General features: G+C 38.0%; 2 protein-coding genes across 5 annotated transcripts; both read right to left on the bottom strand.

The window, feature by feature from the left end:
* Window positions 1–93: 93 nt before the first annotated feature.
* On the bottom strand, window positions 94–2239 carry LOC126610313 (transcription initiation factor TFIID subunit 8-like). The gene is made up of 2 exons (XM_050278359.1): window positions 1965–2239; window positions 94–1568 (listed from the first exon to the last, which is right to left on the bottom strand). Exon 2 carries the CDS (start codon window positions 1447–1449, stop codon window positions 316–318), a length of 1134 nt encoding a protein of 377 aa, XP_050134316.1. The 5' UTR covers window positions 1450–1568; window positions 1965–2239; the 3' UTR covers window positions 94–315.
* Window positions 2240–4764: 2525 nt separating this feature from the next.
* Window positions 4765–6961, bottom strand: LOC126610311 (transcription factor TCP13-like). Of its 4 annotated transcripts, none has more exons than XM_050278354.1 (2): window positions 6685–6961; window positions 4765–6323 (listed from the first exon to the last, which is right to left on the bottom strand). In XM_050278354.1, the coding sequence occupies exon 2, from the start codon at window positions 6174–6176 to the stop codon at window positions 5034–5036; it is 1143 nt and encodes a 380-aa protein (XP_050134311.1). In that variant the 5' UTR covers window positions 6177–6323; window positions 6685–6961; the 3' UTR covers window positions 4765–5033. The 4 variants fall into 4 exon arrangements, with proteins under 4 accessions (XP_050134311.1, XP_050134314.1, XP_050134312.1 ...); XM_050278357.1 differs by having other exon boundaries at window positions 4765–6320; XM_050278355.1 differs by having other exon boundaries at window positions 6705–6961.
* Window positions 6962–17318: the final 10357 nt, after the last annotated feature.

Here is a 17318-nt window from a genome sequence, read left to right as displayed (position 1 = left end):
TGACTCTCTTCCGTTTACATATTGATATAGCAACAAAGTACACAACAGATGAGGAATAATACTTGTGCGCGCATTCAGAGTAGAACCACTAAATAACGAAAACAAAAGAATTTGAATTAGAAATAATCATTAACTGGGTGTATCACTGCAACTGACACTAACATACCTTTAAACTTGTTAAAGTGGGAAAATTCCCTCCAGAATTGTGTAATATCCATTCTACAATGTCCAGATGCAGACAACACCATGCGAGCCCGCTTCCACTGCTAGTATCCTAAAACAAGTGTACGAATTCTAGTCGAAAAACAACCTAATTTACAACTCAGCAAGCTCCTCTTGGTTTTCCATGGAATCCTTCAGAATCTTCTCAGCCCTCCTTTTCTTTACATCCTTCCCATTTTCTCTTTCAAACCAGGAATCAGTTTTCTGAAAACCCTTGTTTTGTGGGCTCAAATGAAACCTAGTATCAAAGGACTTCTTCGCGGTTCCAACCTTAAATTGCACAATTGGTCTCCTGCTCAAAAGAATCTCTTTTCCCCCCTCCTCTGATTCACACGATCCACTCTTCACTGCTTCAATAGCTGGAGCAAAGGCCTCCAGCAGTGAAGACTGATTCAGGACATGGTTCTCAGCAACAACAATTCGTGCTGTGGCTTCACTTGAAAGTTTAGCTGGAAGAGCAACATGAGATATTTCTGTCTCCCCATATTGCAGAGGTGTAGCAAGAAAAGGGTTACTTTCTCTTGCTTGTTTTGCCTTATCAGCATCTTCAGGGCCAACAGAAGGTCCCTCCAACCCATTGCATAAAAGCCTCCGCTGCAAATTGTACAGAGACCGCTCCACATTTCTCTGTTGTTTTTCTTGCTCAATCATGTCAGTGTGAGGTTCTATAGCTCTCTCATTGGATATTGGTGACTGAGCATATGTATGGGATTCAGGAAAAGCAGGCAACCAACTAGGTATATGCTCTCCAGGCGTCTCTACCCCTCTTTGCCAAAAACTAGGAGTCAGCTTTCGGTCCTTAACAAGTGGGAAATGAGGAATAGAGTAGGCAAATGGAATATGCTCAGTTTCAGCAACATACTGAGCAATTTCCCTAACCGTCCCCGAACTTGCAAGACAATGATCAACGTCTGAAGCACCTATAAATCCCTGCACCACGCCCAAATCTTCCAACCCTTGAATGATATCAAAAACATTACATTCCACTCTTCCAGCTAAATTAGCATATAAATGCGCAGTCTTCCCGATGTTATGAATGTACTGAACAGCAACATCAGAGAGTGTTTCGAGAGCAGACAACTGGAATGTCTGAAACCCCACTATCTCACATACTTGCACTACAGCAATCTTCGCAATTGATTTTGCAAATTCATCACCGCTCGATATGCTCTGCATTCTATTGTGTTGTTCATGCTCTCTTCCACTCTCCCCACCCCCATTGGTCATATTCAACCCCTCATATCAGGCCACCCAAAGCAGTACATTCAAAACCAACATTCTTGGTGAAAGTCCTCTTAAACCCACATTATCTACCCGCAATAAATCATCGATGCCTCCGTCTTTCCCTACGAAAATGCAAGTAAAAACAACATAAGATTCAAAATAGGAAAAAACTTATCCCTACACAGACAAGAAAACCCGAATACAAATACGAAAAATGGAAAAAGAACTTCACTGAGCTGGTCCTGATACAAAGATTTGACTTTTTTTTTCGTTTCGTTTAGGAAATCTTTTCTCAGCAAAAGGGAGCTTTCAATCAATGGAACTACCAGCCGTTGCAAATTATTTAAAAAATTGGAAATAGATAAAGAAACCAAATGGATCAAAGCTTAATTTTCTGGAGCTTTCTCGAGCAGAAAAGCAAACCCTGAAACTTCTAACTAGGAATTGAAATCAAACCAACGGAGTTGAAAAATAGGCGGAAGCGAAAGAAAGAGCGAAACTTTGAGGCGGAGGCTTACCGGTGAAATCCACGCTTTTACGATCCAATAGAATCACCGGCGAGCAGAGGCTGAGCTCAGAGATACGGCGGCTCTCGTACCACCATTCGATCCGATTTGCGAACGAGCAAAAGCAAAAAAAAGAGAGAGGTTGAAGTTTGGGATTGGGCTAAACCCTAGAAAAACCTCTGGATCGAGAGGGACGTTGAATCTTGAATGGGAGTTTGGGAGCTTTCAAGTTTGTCAATACTTGCGAACGAGAAGAAGGGAATCGAACGGGAGAGAGAGAGGGAGAGAGAGGCTTTTGTACGACTTGTCGTTTTTTTATGAGTTTCGTTCTTGTTGATGAGTTTTCTAATTACTTGTTTTTACTCATAAAAAGCTGCCATTAAATAAATTGAGTACTAATTTTCGCTCTCATTTTATCCTCCTGCGTTCTTTCTCATCGTTTTTGTTATTTATTCAACCTGTCAACCAAAAATATAGGATAAAGAAAGATGAGTGCGGAAATCATTTTAATAAATTCATAACTCATTTGATCATCGACTAATTTGTGCTCTGATTGTTGATAAAGCCACACGCACTAAGTGCTGACGTTTTTGTAAGCTAGTTGGATCAAATTCCGGAATCATTAGCCACCAATTTTAAGTCGTTTGAACAATTGTTAATAAAGCCAATTTTGTTGATTTTTTTTCGGTACCTACAAGCACTAAGTGCCAACGTTTTTTAAATTGTTGGATTAAAAGGTTGAATTTGTTCTAAGACGGTCAATTGTGGAATGACACTCAATGCATGTTGTACCGAGGAAAAACTGCAATTTTGCCTTCAAATTCTCACCAACACTACTAGGGTAGAAAGATGTGAACTATGATAAAAGAAAAAAAACAAATCAAAACTTGACGACCAGTGACGCGAGATTGACGAAACAAGATCAAAAAGTATGAATGGTTTTGGATTCACGGGAACTATAGAAAGAACAGAAAGAACGGGAAGTACGAGTTATTTTTCTTTTACTACTGCTTTGCCAGAAATGACCAGATCGACTTCACTTCTCTAGGTTTTGTAATTTTATTTGTTTTGTTTGGTAAATCCTCTTTTCTTGGTTATCATGCGACATCTGCATGGAGCAGTGCTACCACTGTCCTGCACCTCCTGTAAAGTACTGAACTATGATATCGATGTAAAACAAATTAATCAGGGAGGCAACACATAAAGCTTTTGCAGTTCTAACTACTTGCAGTACTGCTCATCCACTCGTGATGAAGGCCTTTATCTTAACTAACCAATTCATACACAAACATGTATATCGTGTTATGGTGAAAATTCTACAATGCACCCGTGGATCCTATATTCTAGTGCATTGAATAGTTCGATTTTGAGAATTTTAATCTAACCGTTCAGACACTGCATCTCATACACAAGTTATTGTAGAAATGGAATGGTTTATGCATACCCTTTTTCTTTCTCTACTTTCTTTGGATTTTGACAATCTCAATCTAGCCGTTCAAACACTAGTGCATCTCATACACGAGTGTATTGTAGAAAGGGAAATGCCTTCTCAGTTGGTATATATAGGCTTCACAATTTGACCTTTGAAGAGGCTTAGTGAATCTTTTGGTTTGTTGATTATCAAACGTACGTTGGCTTCTGCCAACAGAAAGGTTTTTAGAACAGATTGTATGTATATTGAGTTCTTGCACCACAAGTAATAAAACTTCTTTTATAAAGGATTGTGCCAAGTTTGGTTCTTATTAATGCCTTGCATGTTAAGGACTTTACTTGTTTCTTGACGGTGGACTAGAAACTACCAAGATGGGGTTAAATATAAACTGGTTATATTCAAGCACACCACTTCAGTCGCTTACAACAAAAAACAAAGACAGTATGCGATAATAACAATATGTATAAGTAACTAAAATTAAAATTGATATTCTTTTAATACCAGATTCAAATTATCTGCACTAGTACTCCAACATATAGGTAATAATCAACACAAAACACTCATAACCCTTAGCTATATAACTAGCATACATATATATAATTATGTTGTTGGATCTTGTGTATGTGATTTTGACACTAGCTATGCTCTCAACTATCCCTCTCATAATGCGCCTCACTCTAGGTCGTTAATTAATTAAAGCCTGCAGGCTGCTATCTTCGTACTTACTTTACCTCCTTCTCTTCAGAAGCCTATTCAACTGGTAATAACGTACACTATTACATTCACTCCATCCTTTCATGTTTGCAGTCCTGCCTGATGTCTAGCAGAAATTAAAAAGAAAGCAAGCTTAGACACATTTCAGGTCACACCTCCTACAATCTCTCTCTCTCACTTTACCTCCTTCTCTTCAGAAGCCTATTCAACAGGTAATAACGTACACTATTACATTCACTCCATCCTTTCATGTTTGCAGTCCTGCCTGATGTCTAGCAGAAATTAAAAAGAAAGCAAGCTTAGACACATTTCAGGTCACACCTCCTACAATCTCTCTCTCTCTCTCTCTCTCTCGGGTTTTAAATCTTTGTTTGCAGTTATTTTTTTTTTTTTGGTAAATAATCTTTGTTTGCAGTTGCTAGCTAGTTAGAGAGAAAAATTAATGATAGTTACAGAGAACAATCTCATGAAGTTGTATAAGACCATTTCCAAGGAGAGAATGCCATGGCGCACATTCCCATTGGCATATAAATTAGTTATAAAAAACGTATTTGTCTCTAACTAACAACGTAGCATACACCCCGAAATCTAACTAACAAGATTCAATTAAAAATGAATAATGAATGTACGATGTAGCTTCACACCATTAACAATGCTTCAATCAAATTTATGCTCGAAAACTCTTTCTTTTTACTTTAATTTAAATGCAAATGTCGCATAATATAAACCAAAATTAAGTAGGAAATCAAATCATATGTGGTATCTTTAATCTGAAATGGACATTAAGTAAACCGACTAAACCCGGTAAAGTACGATGTGTGTTTGTACCTTTGTCTGCACTAAACCTAGCTCCCATTTACAAAAGACGACCAATCTGAGACATAAAGCAAGCTTAGGCTTTCATGAGTCTTTGAATTAAAAGCATCAGCTACGCATCATCGAGACGGAGGCTCCTGATTTTTATTTGGGTGATGACCACTGCCATTGTTGTCTGAAGAATGCACAAGCTTAGTCACCATACTCAAATGGGGTGCTCTCAGAGTTTGGCTACTAGGGTATAGAGCTGGTGTAGAAAGAAAATTGGGCAATAGGTTTTGTGAAGTACTAGTACTACTACTAGAGTTTAGCATTTGCAAGTGGTTGAATTGTCTTGGATCCAGCTCTCCTGTAGCCGCTGTGTTATGCGAAGGAAAATAAGATTGTGTCGTTGATAAAGACAATGTGGATGGCAACGAGAGAACATTAAGGAAATTGTGGAGATCTGTAGTTTGGGATTGGAATCCATGGCTTCCTAATTGAGATAGTGGAAAATTTGAAGTCTGATGAGAATGATCCCAATTATGATAAGCATAAGGCATATTCGTAGAACTATTCAGAAGACCTGGAAAGAATGGAGGGTTGGTATTACTTCTCAAGAACGTGTTTGATGAATTACCATCAACATTATTGCCTGCTTGTTCTTGATCATCTGATATTCCAAGATTATCTTTCTGATTTCCCTCGTCCTCATTTCTTGTGGCTCTTACAATTTCTTTCGACTTTGCTCGCCAAAGAGCATCCGAATCAGTAGGCCAAAAATTTGATCTATCTATTCCACTGCTAGGGCCTTCTCCACTATGATTATGAGATAACTGAGCATGAGCATTGGTTTGGTCACCATGAGATGAAGTGAGCCCTAATGATGGATGATTTAGACCAAAACTCCCAGGTGATGGCATTGGCAGCGGAGGAAGTTCATCGATTTCATGCTTTGCGGCATCAAGCAACCAATCGACAACCTTGCTAGGCTGGTTAAGACCAAGCCTTTCTTGAAGATCATACAATTGGATTGCAGTAGGTACCGATAGCCTCACCCGCCGATCTCGAAGTCCTCTTATGGTGCAAACCTTGCTATGCCTGTCCTTCCCTCCAAAAGCTCGGGACACACGCACAATCCTTGGGTCCTTCAACCTTAGCCATGGAGTTGATGGACGAGATAAATTAGGGTTTGATGAAACTTTATTGGCTTCGTCATCACGACTTGAACTGCCAGCTCCTGCTTCTTGCAAATCTGCTTCAGTAATGGGACTCTTAATCATCTTATGCTGTTATGAACCCTCTCGTCATTGGTTCATCATTTCAGCTCAACACCCAGATTTCTATTCTATTTGCGATGACAAACTTCACGAATTAATCATGATATGCTTCTCTTCTTCATGTGCTTTCTTTTTTTTTATCATGATCTGCTACACCAACAATCATGAAAGAAATGAATTATAAAGAAAATAAATCAACAAAAAAAAGTGTTTGCTGCTAAGCTAATATCTATGACATGTCTGTATGATGATCCACAAAATAAAAAACCTAATATATATACAGCTTTCATGAATTGTTTCATGAACAAAATTCAAAAGAATCTCAAAATTCACAAGCTATTGAAATATTTATTCTAGGAATCCGAAGTTCACTTGTCTCGCATACATATGTTAATCGAATCAAAGTAAAGCAACAAATATAAAGCTAGGTATATGATGCTAATTATTTAATAATTATGAAGTACTCTAGGGTTACCCAACCAGCATATGGTGATGATTTTGAACTACTTACTTGAAATTGACCCAACTTACATTAAAGTGAACATTTTCTGCTTCTTGTTTTGCAGATAGATTTTGGTGCTTGATGATATACAGCACTACACAGAAAGGTATATATGGTTTTGAATTTCTCAGCTAAATTGACTTTGTGAGTTTGGTAGAGAACTACTAAAACCAACCAAGCAGCCGCCTGTACTTTTGAAGATTAAATGATTCTGCAAGTATGTGGAGAAGATGAGAATAAACTTGTTCAAGAAGAAGAAGTAGAGAGCAAGTTGAAAGGAAAAGGAGGGCGCCGGAATTCCACCGACCATGCCACAAGGAAAGATAAAGCAGTGGTACATACCCTGCCACGTGGCACTCTCACCATCAACTTAGTCGATATGTCATCATTTTTCTCATCACGCATGCATAAGGTTAAACAATCGTCGTCACAATAACAATTAGTTTAGGAGGGCTAATAATCTTAAAATCTCCAGCTAGCTGCTAAAATCACATTAGATATGACACGTCTTGTGAGCAACATATGATTATATACATGAAATACAAAATTAGGAAATTTCAATTGGGGACCATATGGATGTTGCACATTCGAAAGTGGTGAGTGTTGCTTTATCGACAATTAACAAATTAAAGGTTTTAGATATATCCCTTTCACATGCACGCCTAAAGTACCAAGGAAGATGAACATGTTCATGTGGACAAAGCCTTATAGTAAGCTGAAGTTTTCCTCCCACGTCCAAATACTCAAGATGTGTGGTCCAATTTTAACAATGACTCGATCACATATATATGTTAGGTTGTGTGAGTACACTTCAAAAATAAATGATTCCAATTAATCAATCATTGGAATTGACATATTCATATGCAGCCTAACTATATATATAACTATTTATCCCTTTTCTCTCTAATTGCATCACACACTTAAACTATCCCCGCTTTGTTTTTATGCCCATCTTTTCATGTATTTTTCTTTTTTCTTATTTTTCTATATGGTCTCCAATTGAACCATGAGGAATAAAGTTTATGTTCTCGATCGTTTGTCTAGGTGGAATTTTTTTCCAACTCAATAAATATCGAGGTTTCTTGAAAAAAAAAGCGTACACATTTGAACTATAAGGGAGGATAAGGAGAAGAAAATAGATGGACAAGTGACTCAGTGTATAATATGTAAAGGAAAATCAAGCAACGCCTTAGAACATCATGTGAAAAACAAAGACGACAAAATTCAAGAAAATATCAATGAAATTAAAATCCTTTTTACCTAACAATAGAATTTGAGGGCAAAATACTCATATGTTACGGAATATATGTGAGTTAGGACCTCATCATTTTTTATATTGAAGGGACGTATTATGTGTCAAATTAAAGTTCGAACCCAAATCTAAAAATAATTTTTGCCGTTAATGAACTACGATTATCAAGCTGTTCCTCAATCATTAGCCAACTGTTCTACATACAAGCAGATTTCATATATATGAAGATCAATTTTTTATTAGAAATATATATATATATATATATATATATATATCCACTTGGCTTTACCATGGGGTACAAAAATTTGTGGTCTATAACTCTAAGCATTAGCATGTGTATGATAGGTACTTCGAACAATGAGAAGCTGCCTAAGATGTGAGGGACCAATACATGCGTTTTCTTTTAAAAGATCCACTGAGTAGTGAGTACGAATAGGACCACACAACTTTTTCTTGCAGAGAGATATGCACGAAGTAATTGAAGACTTGATGACATAGCAGCTGACACCCTACCCAGCCATAACGAAATTTGCATTGCTCTTTTCAACAAAACCAAGTTATTAAATCATTGAAAGTAATGATCTTCTCGATGATCTATAGACACGTATGCAAGGTTCTTTCTCAATTGTTTCTTTTTAGTCCTTAAATGTCAAATATTAGTGCTTTAACTCAGAACGATTAGGTATATTTCCTATTTGAAGACGTAATCGTGATCTTAGAACTCCAAAACCCGAGTTGCACCATTATGGCGTTGGCTAATTTTATTTTCCCAGAACTTAAAAAACCCTAGTTAATTATCCCAGAAGTTAAGTGAGAACACTAACAAGAAACTTCACAACCCTAGTTTTTCCCCCTAAGCTTAAAAAACCCTAATTACTTTGGAAGTCTCAGCGGAAGAGTTTTCTGTTGGGATTCAACTAGAGCTGCACTGCATACATAGTTATTTTGCATATTCACAGATCGAATAACACTGCAGCCTGTGTATGTGTTTGAGAGAGGAGAAAATTAAACAGAGGGAGGCCCTTCACTGCTTCTTCTGCAGGGGAAGAAAGAGACAGGACAGAAAGACTTTTAGGGTTTTCATCTCTGTGTGCAAAGAGCTCAAAAACAAGCAGTACTGGCGGGCATCTCAAGATCGGGCACAGTATGTACAGAGCTATATGTTTACAAACTGACAATGAAGGGCGTTTGCCCCAATAAATGGTCCCTGGATTCCAGACACAAGTTTTCTTTCACCTCTTGAGTCATCACGCTCAACCTTCTGAATCTACTTCGACCAAAAAAAAAACAAACCTTCTGAATCTACCTGCAATATATTACTCGTTCCACTTTTCAGTTTTTCCCAACCAGCATGTCTTTTGAGTTTTGCCCGTCTCGCCTTTTTTTCCCAACTAGAAGAAAAGATTGATAAGTAATTAAGTATTCTACCACTATTTGAAGGGAAAAGTTCATTTTTTTTTCTAGATACTGAATCATTCTATTTTTTAAGGGCAATGCTAAACACTAAACTTGCCACCAGCATATATACTAATCTGGACTTATTAAATCCTTCTAGAAAGAAAAAAAAAACAGTTTAAACCTAATTAAAAAAGCTGCAGAAAAAACCATCGCCATCGCCCACCTTCACACGTTGCTGCCCTATATCGCAGACAACTGATCTCAATTATATGAGTATGGCATTTTTGGGCTATATCAATTCTAATAGAGTCTATATTATAAAAGGAAGAGAATAACTTTTAGCCAGACACGAAGCCCAGTAAAACTATTGAAATTTTATATAATCTTCTTATATTGGTACCAACCATGGCTATGTCGAAATAAAATTGCTCCTTATTTAAGACCATGGCTAAACTTTTATATAACAATTTTGAATTATTAGTCGATGCACTTGAAGTATGTTTCTGTGAATCGAAATTTATAGGCTAAATAGCCAAAATGGTCCTTGAGATTTGCATAACTCATCACTTTGGTCTCTAACATTTCAAATCGATAAAAGTAGTCCCTGAGATTGTCCACCATCCATCATTTTGGTCATTCCGTTACAAACTCTGTTAAGTGTCCCGGAGCTCTTGGCCGGAAGTTTGGACAATTTTCAAAGCTTCGTAACTCAATTGTTTCTTAACCAAATTCGACCCATAATATATCAAAATGAAGATAGTAAAGTGTAGAATACGATTATACATATTTGAAAGCCCAATGGCTGCCGGAGATAGCCGGAAAATAGCCTCAAAGTTGACTGGTCCGAAGAAAAACTGGAAAACTCGCCGGAAACTGGGTAAACTTTAAACGTTCATAACTTCTTCAATACTCAACGAAATCAAGTGATTCAAAAACGAAAATCATACTTCTCGACGGGACGAAAAGAATGGTACCTTTTTTGACAGCTAACTCGCTGTGTTTTGGCCAGAAAACGGCTCGAAAGTGGCTGTCTTAGTCTCGAGTTAGCCACTTTTGAGCCATTTTCCGGCCAAACCACTGTGAGTTAGCTATCGAAAAATGTACCATTCTCTTCGTCTCGTCGAGAAGTATGATTTTCGTTTTGAGTCACTTGATTTCATTGAGTATTGAAGAAGTTATGAACGTTTAAAGTTTACCCAGTTTCCGGCGAGTTTTCCAGTTTTCCCTTTGACCAGTCAACTCTGAGGCTATTTTCGGACCATCTCCGGCCGCCATTGGACTTCCAAATAGGTATAATCTTATTCTACACTTTCCTATCTTCATTTTGATATATTATGGGTCGAATTTGGTTAAGAAACGATTGAGTTACGAAGCTTTAAAAATTGCCCAAACTTCCGGCCAAGAGCTCCGAAACACTTAACGGAGTTTTTAACGGAATGACCAAAATGATGGATGGTAGACAATCTCAGGAACCACTTTTATCGATTTGAAATGTTAGGGACCAAAGTGATGAGTTATGCAAATCTCAGAGACCATTTTGGCTATTTAGCCAAATTTATATAAAGAGAAGATTTGTTTACATCCGGTTGTGAGTACTAGAAATATATAAGATCGAAACTCATTATCAAGTGGTGCGACGACACGACATTGAGACGGTGAGGTCGCAAGACTTGATTGTTTAGGTAGGTTAGTGTTATCTTCAGGCTTGAGTGCATATATAAATTTGGTGTCCCTAACATATTATTTTTAATTACACAAATGCGACAATGTAGGCTAAAACTATCACACAGATTCCAAGTGAAATATGAAGAAGTTAATTAAGTTATAATATGTCAATGAAAGTTAGTTATAAGAGAAAATGAGAAAGAAAAACGAGGGCAGAGTTTGAATTAATTACAGAAATCTTACTAATATTTAGCTTTTTAAAGTATACATTATAATTCCTACCATCAAAACGTTCATTGTGTTAGGGACATTCTAACAATATTGTTACTGGGACATTTTTACCTTTGTAGAGAATAAGAGTATCCCCTTTAATTTAGTAATCTTATTGCAGACCAATCTTAAATGTCACTGTGCAGAGATAGCTTAGTTTCAATCAACGTATTAGTTTTACATATAGTACAGGATCAAGTAATAATGTTCTCTAGAGACGATGACCGATATGATGAGCAGTGCTATTAAAAAAACAAAAACAAAAAACTCGTTAATTTAGTCGATACAAAACTATATAATAGCAACAAATTTTATTAGCTCTAATTGGCAAGGAATTTAGGTTGAGAGGTTGAGGGCCTCTATTGAATGAGACGTCTAACACCGAGTCTATTTACTTGATTGGCTATCTAAGGTACAGAGATCTTTACTTGCTTGCCAACGCTGATTGGACAGAAAGCCATTCCTTTACTACCGAAAAAAACTACCCAGGTCTACAAGAACAATTAAATGGCTCACCTTTTGGAAGGTCTCATTTGTAATGGGCCGTTGCTGAATGGCTTGATCACTCCAGCACTCTAGGGTTTCGAGTACCTCTGTCTGTCTGGCCAGTATACTCAACACCAAATGGCAATAGACAATTATGAATGTTGGTATATTTATTTAGTACTCATTAGTTTCAGAAGCAATAAATTGGATGCGAGAAGTATATCAAACATGCCCTAATTTCTAGGGTAAAATTCAATAGATCATATGTTCAATTTCTTTTCTGGTGCTATACGGGTACATGCCGGTATGTGTTGGAGAGATCAAATCAGAATTTTCTAGGTCAACTGTTTCAGGAAAAAAACACTACGTTTTAAAATAAAAATTAGGAGACCATTAGAAACAAAGTTGAGATAGCTAGTTATTCCATCAACCATTATAAATACGAATTTCATAAATAACAATAAATTGATGGAATTTAATTAAAGTTAATTAAAATATGTGAATCAATTGGTAACATGAAAATTAACCTCAACTTCTTATAAACACATGAAATGTATGTGCGATTCACACTTTAAACATGTTTCTCACGTTTGGATCATTTAAGTATAACACTTAAACAACACATTTTGAATGACGTGCAAAACGTGAGTTAATATTAAAATCAACACATGAGTTAACTTACTCGATACTATTAAGAAAATTAAAGTTCTACACTACTATTTTCTTTATATATTAAATTTCTTTATATTTTGTGTAGTGTAAGTAAGAAGATATTCGCAATTCATAAAATTGGTTGATAAATCTCAAATTTGCCTTATTTTATAGAGTATTACTTAAATTTGATGTCAGTGGAATTCACAAGTTCTACTAATGCATGTGACTGACATTATCATGTTTGAATTTAATAACAGTAAGTTGCAAGACTTATAGTCCCAAAAAATAAAAAATGACCCACCAAACCATATGGTCGGCTTTAAAAAGGAATTAAGGACATTATTGACATCAATTATAAACTGTTAACTTGTTTTACATTCTCCATTACCAACATGCAAGATCTAAAAGTGGTTGAAGTTTGCAAAGTAGCTCCGCAACCATGCTCACCGAACTCATTACCCACCCCTGATTCACTTCCTCTAACCTTGCTTGACTTGCTATGGCTCAGATAGGAATAATATTGTGCGAAATGCAAGTTATGCATTAAGTGTCTAAAGGATCTTGAGCCTTTTCATTTGTTGCTAATTGATTTTATTTGGGTACTCACACTTTGTTGGGCGCTTTAAACTTTTTTTTTTCTTGATAAAAACATCAAATTGAAGTGTTTTCTCAATACTCACATGTCACTTTTTCTAGTAGATGCAATTCTGAAACTAAAATAGTAAAATACTCTTCTTCTTCTTCATTTTTTTTTTTTAAATTTTTGAAAAGAAACGAGAAACTAAAACTAAACTAAAATACTCTTGCTTCCTAGATATACAACATTGTTTGTAATCCTATTTATTATTATGAAATGAAATTCATTCAGATGATAAAAAAAAAAAAAATAGAAATATGAACATTGTTTCAGTTGTGCAACATACAACTTTGTCTGATTTTATCCATGTTTTCTTTAAAAAAATAAATAAATTATGTCATCATGACTACTCAAATAAAGTTATTGGATATACATGTGCCACATAAAGCAATTGACAGGTCAGCATTAGCTTCAGATATAAGCTACCTTTGAGATATTGTATAAATAGGCTTTCCTTCTCTTTTCATTAGTTAAGTCAGTCATATTGTAAACAGAATATTCAGAGAAATACATTTGAGCTCTTTTTTCTTCTTCTACAAGATTACTAGGGTTTGTTCATCTCATAGCTTCTTCAATTCATACAAGATTGTTAAGATGGTATCATGAGCATATATGCTTATGCGATTGATTCTAGATGGGTTTTTTTCCGCTGCTCTGTTTAGTGAGATTTTCTTGATTCTCTCTTTCGATTTTATATTTCTGTTGTGGTGAAAATTTGGGATTTTTTTTTTCCAGATTTCAATTGTTTGTTTACAATCTTGGATTCATCTATGTTAAAGGCTGATGCCTAGATGAACCATTACATATCTTATTTTTTAGTTGAAGATCTAATTGCTTTCTTGAAGGTCAATGCCAATTAATCTCATAGTGGTTGATGAATTAAGGTCAATAACCAATTGTTCATCACGATCGTAGATTCTTATTGTTAATTTACTCAAGCAAGTTGACTGACTGGGTTAAACTTGAAATTTTTTGGGAATGTTGACTATTAAGTTGTGTTGATGCACAAAATCAGCGAAGACTTTGGTACAACAGAAAGTGTCAGGTTTTGTGACCTTCGCTTGGTTGCTTGGTTGCTTCAGTCACTAGTGAGGATAAGTACGTAAATGAATAGAGACAGAGAAGCAAACACAGGATGTACGTGGTTCACCCAGATTGGCTACGTCCACGGAGTAGAGGAGTTCTTATTAGTAGTGAAGGGCTTACACAAGTACAAAGGATCAAGCTCTCAATTTAGTGAGTTCTTGTGAATGATTTAACACAAAATGGCATTAGGCCATATTGTGGGGGAATGACCCCTATTTATAGAAAAACTTGTAGCTTTGTCACATTGACATGTGTCATGTTATGATTGGTTCTTGATGTTGACACGTGCTGCGCTCTGATTGGCTTCTAATCTTGACACGTGTCGAGTAGTGATTGGCCTCCTGGTCGGAGGGGAACTCTTCTGGGTCCTTGACAGTATAGCGTTGGCCGGTGCTCGGTAGTTTCGGGATTGGTCAAGTATGGTACAAACAGTGCTCCCCTAAGTTCCCGAGTGAGGGAAACTCCTCGGTTGGGGACTTGCAAGATCCAATCCCTTGAGTAATCACGAAACTTCTAAGTACCGAAGTGTGGTCTGATCTTCATCTGCCCTTCTCTGGAAGTACCTTTCCTCCATCCGGGAATGGTGTACTTAGCTGATGTTGACGCACAAGGTAATGTATCAATTTCACTTGAAGCTTAGTTGTAGTTTCGGGCTTAGTCAAGTGTGATACAAACCCTATAGTAGGAGTCCCCCAAGTCGCCGAGCTAGGAGATCTGCCGAAAGAGGTGACAGACAAGGTAAGCAGTCAAACTTCCAAGTAAGCAACCCAGGATCAGAGGTTTGACGTCGGCTTCCGGTTGATTGTTCTCATTCTCCTTGTCTCTCATTCAACTGCCAGGATAAGGAGAAGCAAATGGATAAGAGATGATATGAGATACTTTTGCTTTTGAAGAAGTAACTTTCCACAGGCTTATTCTTGAACTGTGCTGGAGGGTTTTCTGGTGCCCTTCAGAGTATAAGGCCGACTCAAAAATTTGAGGGTCAAAACAAGTCCATCAAATCTAGAGTACGTTCGACCTTGATGATATGGGATACTTTTGCTGTTGACGGAATAATGAATGTGGTATGGAAAGGTGTCGTGCTGTAGTGATCTGTTTCAGCTCACCGTTGAACCTTCTGCTTCAATCTTTTGCATGGCAGAAGTGGTGTGCAACCTTTGCATTTAAATGGTCCTTCAGAACATTCCTTCATAGTGACTCATCCACGCTTGGCAGCTTCAGTGTAAAGAGCCAATATCTGATCAACTGTCATGAGGTATTTGCCGGTGGAATTCGTGACCTTGACAGCAGTTGAGGATGAGTACTCGAGAGCAATGCTAAGTAAGCAACCAGGCAAAGGCTCCAGGCAGTCAGTTCCAAATTGGAGGTTTGATTTCAGGTTCCGACTGACTGCTCTCTTTCTCCTTGTCCTGCAGGTGTGGACAAGGACAAAGACAAAGACAGGGAGAAAGCATGATATGGGATACTCTTGCTTTCGACCCTGATGATATGAGATACTCTTGTTCTTGGTGTGGCTTATTTGCTGAGGTATTATCGGGGGGAAATAAAGCTGAGTATTTCGAGAGGTTATGTTGAGGGTGCCTTTTCGAATGTGAGAAAGGGTTGAGCATTTTTGCAGGTTTGCCTGTCCGTTGAGGAGGGAGGTCAATGTATATAGGGATTTCCCAATAACAAGTAGTAATGCTATTCCTTTACCCTTCTTGGTCACAGCAATGTAGTGGGAGCTGCCAGCTTCACGTGTTTTAATTTTGTCAGAGCACTTTGAAAAAGTGGTATGTGGTATCTGGAAAGCTGATATTACGTGTGGAGATTACAGACAAGCTTTATCTAAGGAAATCTGGCTCTCGAAGTTCTGAGAGTTGTGCCTCTTCGGTTTTCGAACAAGCAATCCCGTCGAGGATCTGACTCTCGAGATTCGGAAAGCGGTGCTACTCCGGTTTTTGAGAAAGTAATTATGTTGGGAGTCTTTTCTCGAATGTGAGTAAAGGTTGGTCGTTCTTGCCAACCTGTCTTGCCACAAAACACGGAGGTCGACACACATAGGGACTTTCCAGTTGTCAAGCAGTGGTGCTGTTCCTTTACCCTTATGGGTAATAGTAGGGTAGCTGGCACTTCGAAATTCTCGTGCCTAAACTTTGTCAGAGATCTTTGACAAAGTTATATGTGGTACCCGAGGAGTTGATGGTGCATATGGAGAGCGGTGATTGATCAGTAAGATTCACGTGCTTTCTACTTCACCAGAAATCTTCGACAGATTGCCCGTAATTTCCGCAAAGCTGATTGTGCATGTGACAGGTGCTGACGAGGCTGCAAAAGCAGGTGCTTCTTCGATTTCTGAGATCGGCCCTCGTGGTCTCTGAGCAGCCCAGCTTTTGAGAAAGCATTCGCCTCTTCGATTTCTAAGATCGGCCCTCGTGGTCTCTGAGCAGCCCAGCTTTTGAGAAAGCAAACGCCTCTTCGATTTCTGAAGCTCCGTCGAGTGCAGATTTTTATAGAGGCTGGCATTAAGTTCCACAGCACACTTGAATCTCTACCAGTAGAAGCTCATTTCTTGCACTTCTAAGATCTTGATTTGTCTGACCTCTTCCTTCTTCAACACATTTGAAAATGTCTGGACCCTCCGACCGTCGTTTTGACTTGAACCTTGGAGAAGAGACAGCCACGCCTTCTCCAGACAACATATGGCGCCCATCCTTCATATCCCCTACTGGTCCTCTTACCGTTGGGGATTCTGTGATGAAGAATGATATGACCGCTGCAGTGGTGGCCAGGAACCTTCTCACTCCCAAAGATAACAGACTACTTTCCAAACGGTCTGATGAGTTGGCTGTTAAGGACTCTCTGGCTCTTAGTGTTCAGTGTGCAGGTTCTGTGTCTAATATGGCCCAACGCCTATTTGCTAGAACCCGCCAAGTTGAATCATTGGCTGCTGAAGTGATGAGTCTCAAACAGGAGATTAGAGGGCTCAAGCATGAGAATAAGCAGTTGCACCGGCTCGCCCATGACTATGCTACAAACATGAAGAGGAAGCTTGACCAGATGAAGGAATCTGATGGTAAGGTTTTACTTGATCATCAGCGGTTTGTGGGTTTGTTCCAAAGGCATTTATTGCCTTCGTCCTCTGGGGCTGTACCTGGTAATGAAGCTTCAAATGATGAACCTCCAATGCCTCCTCCTTCTGGGGTTTTGTCAAGT

Source organism: Malus sylvestris, chromosome 17 (assembly GCF_916048215.2).
Source record: "Malus sylvestris chromosome 17, drMalSylv7.2, whole genome shotgun sequence".
Taxonomy (NCBI): Eukaryota; Viridiplantae; Streptophyta; class Magnoliopsida; order Rosales; family Rosaceae; genus Malus; species Malus sylvestris.
This window is presented reverse-complemented; position numbering and strand designations above follow the sequence as displayed.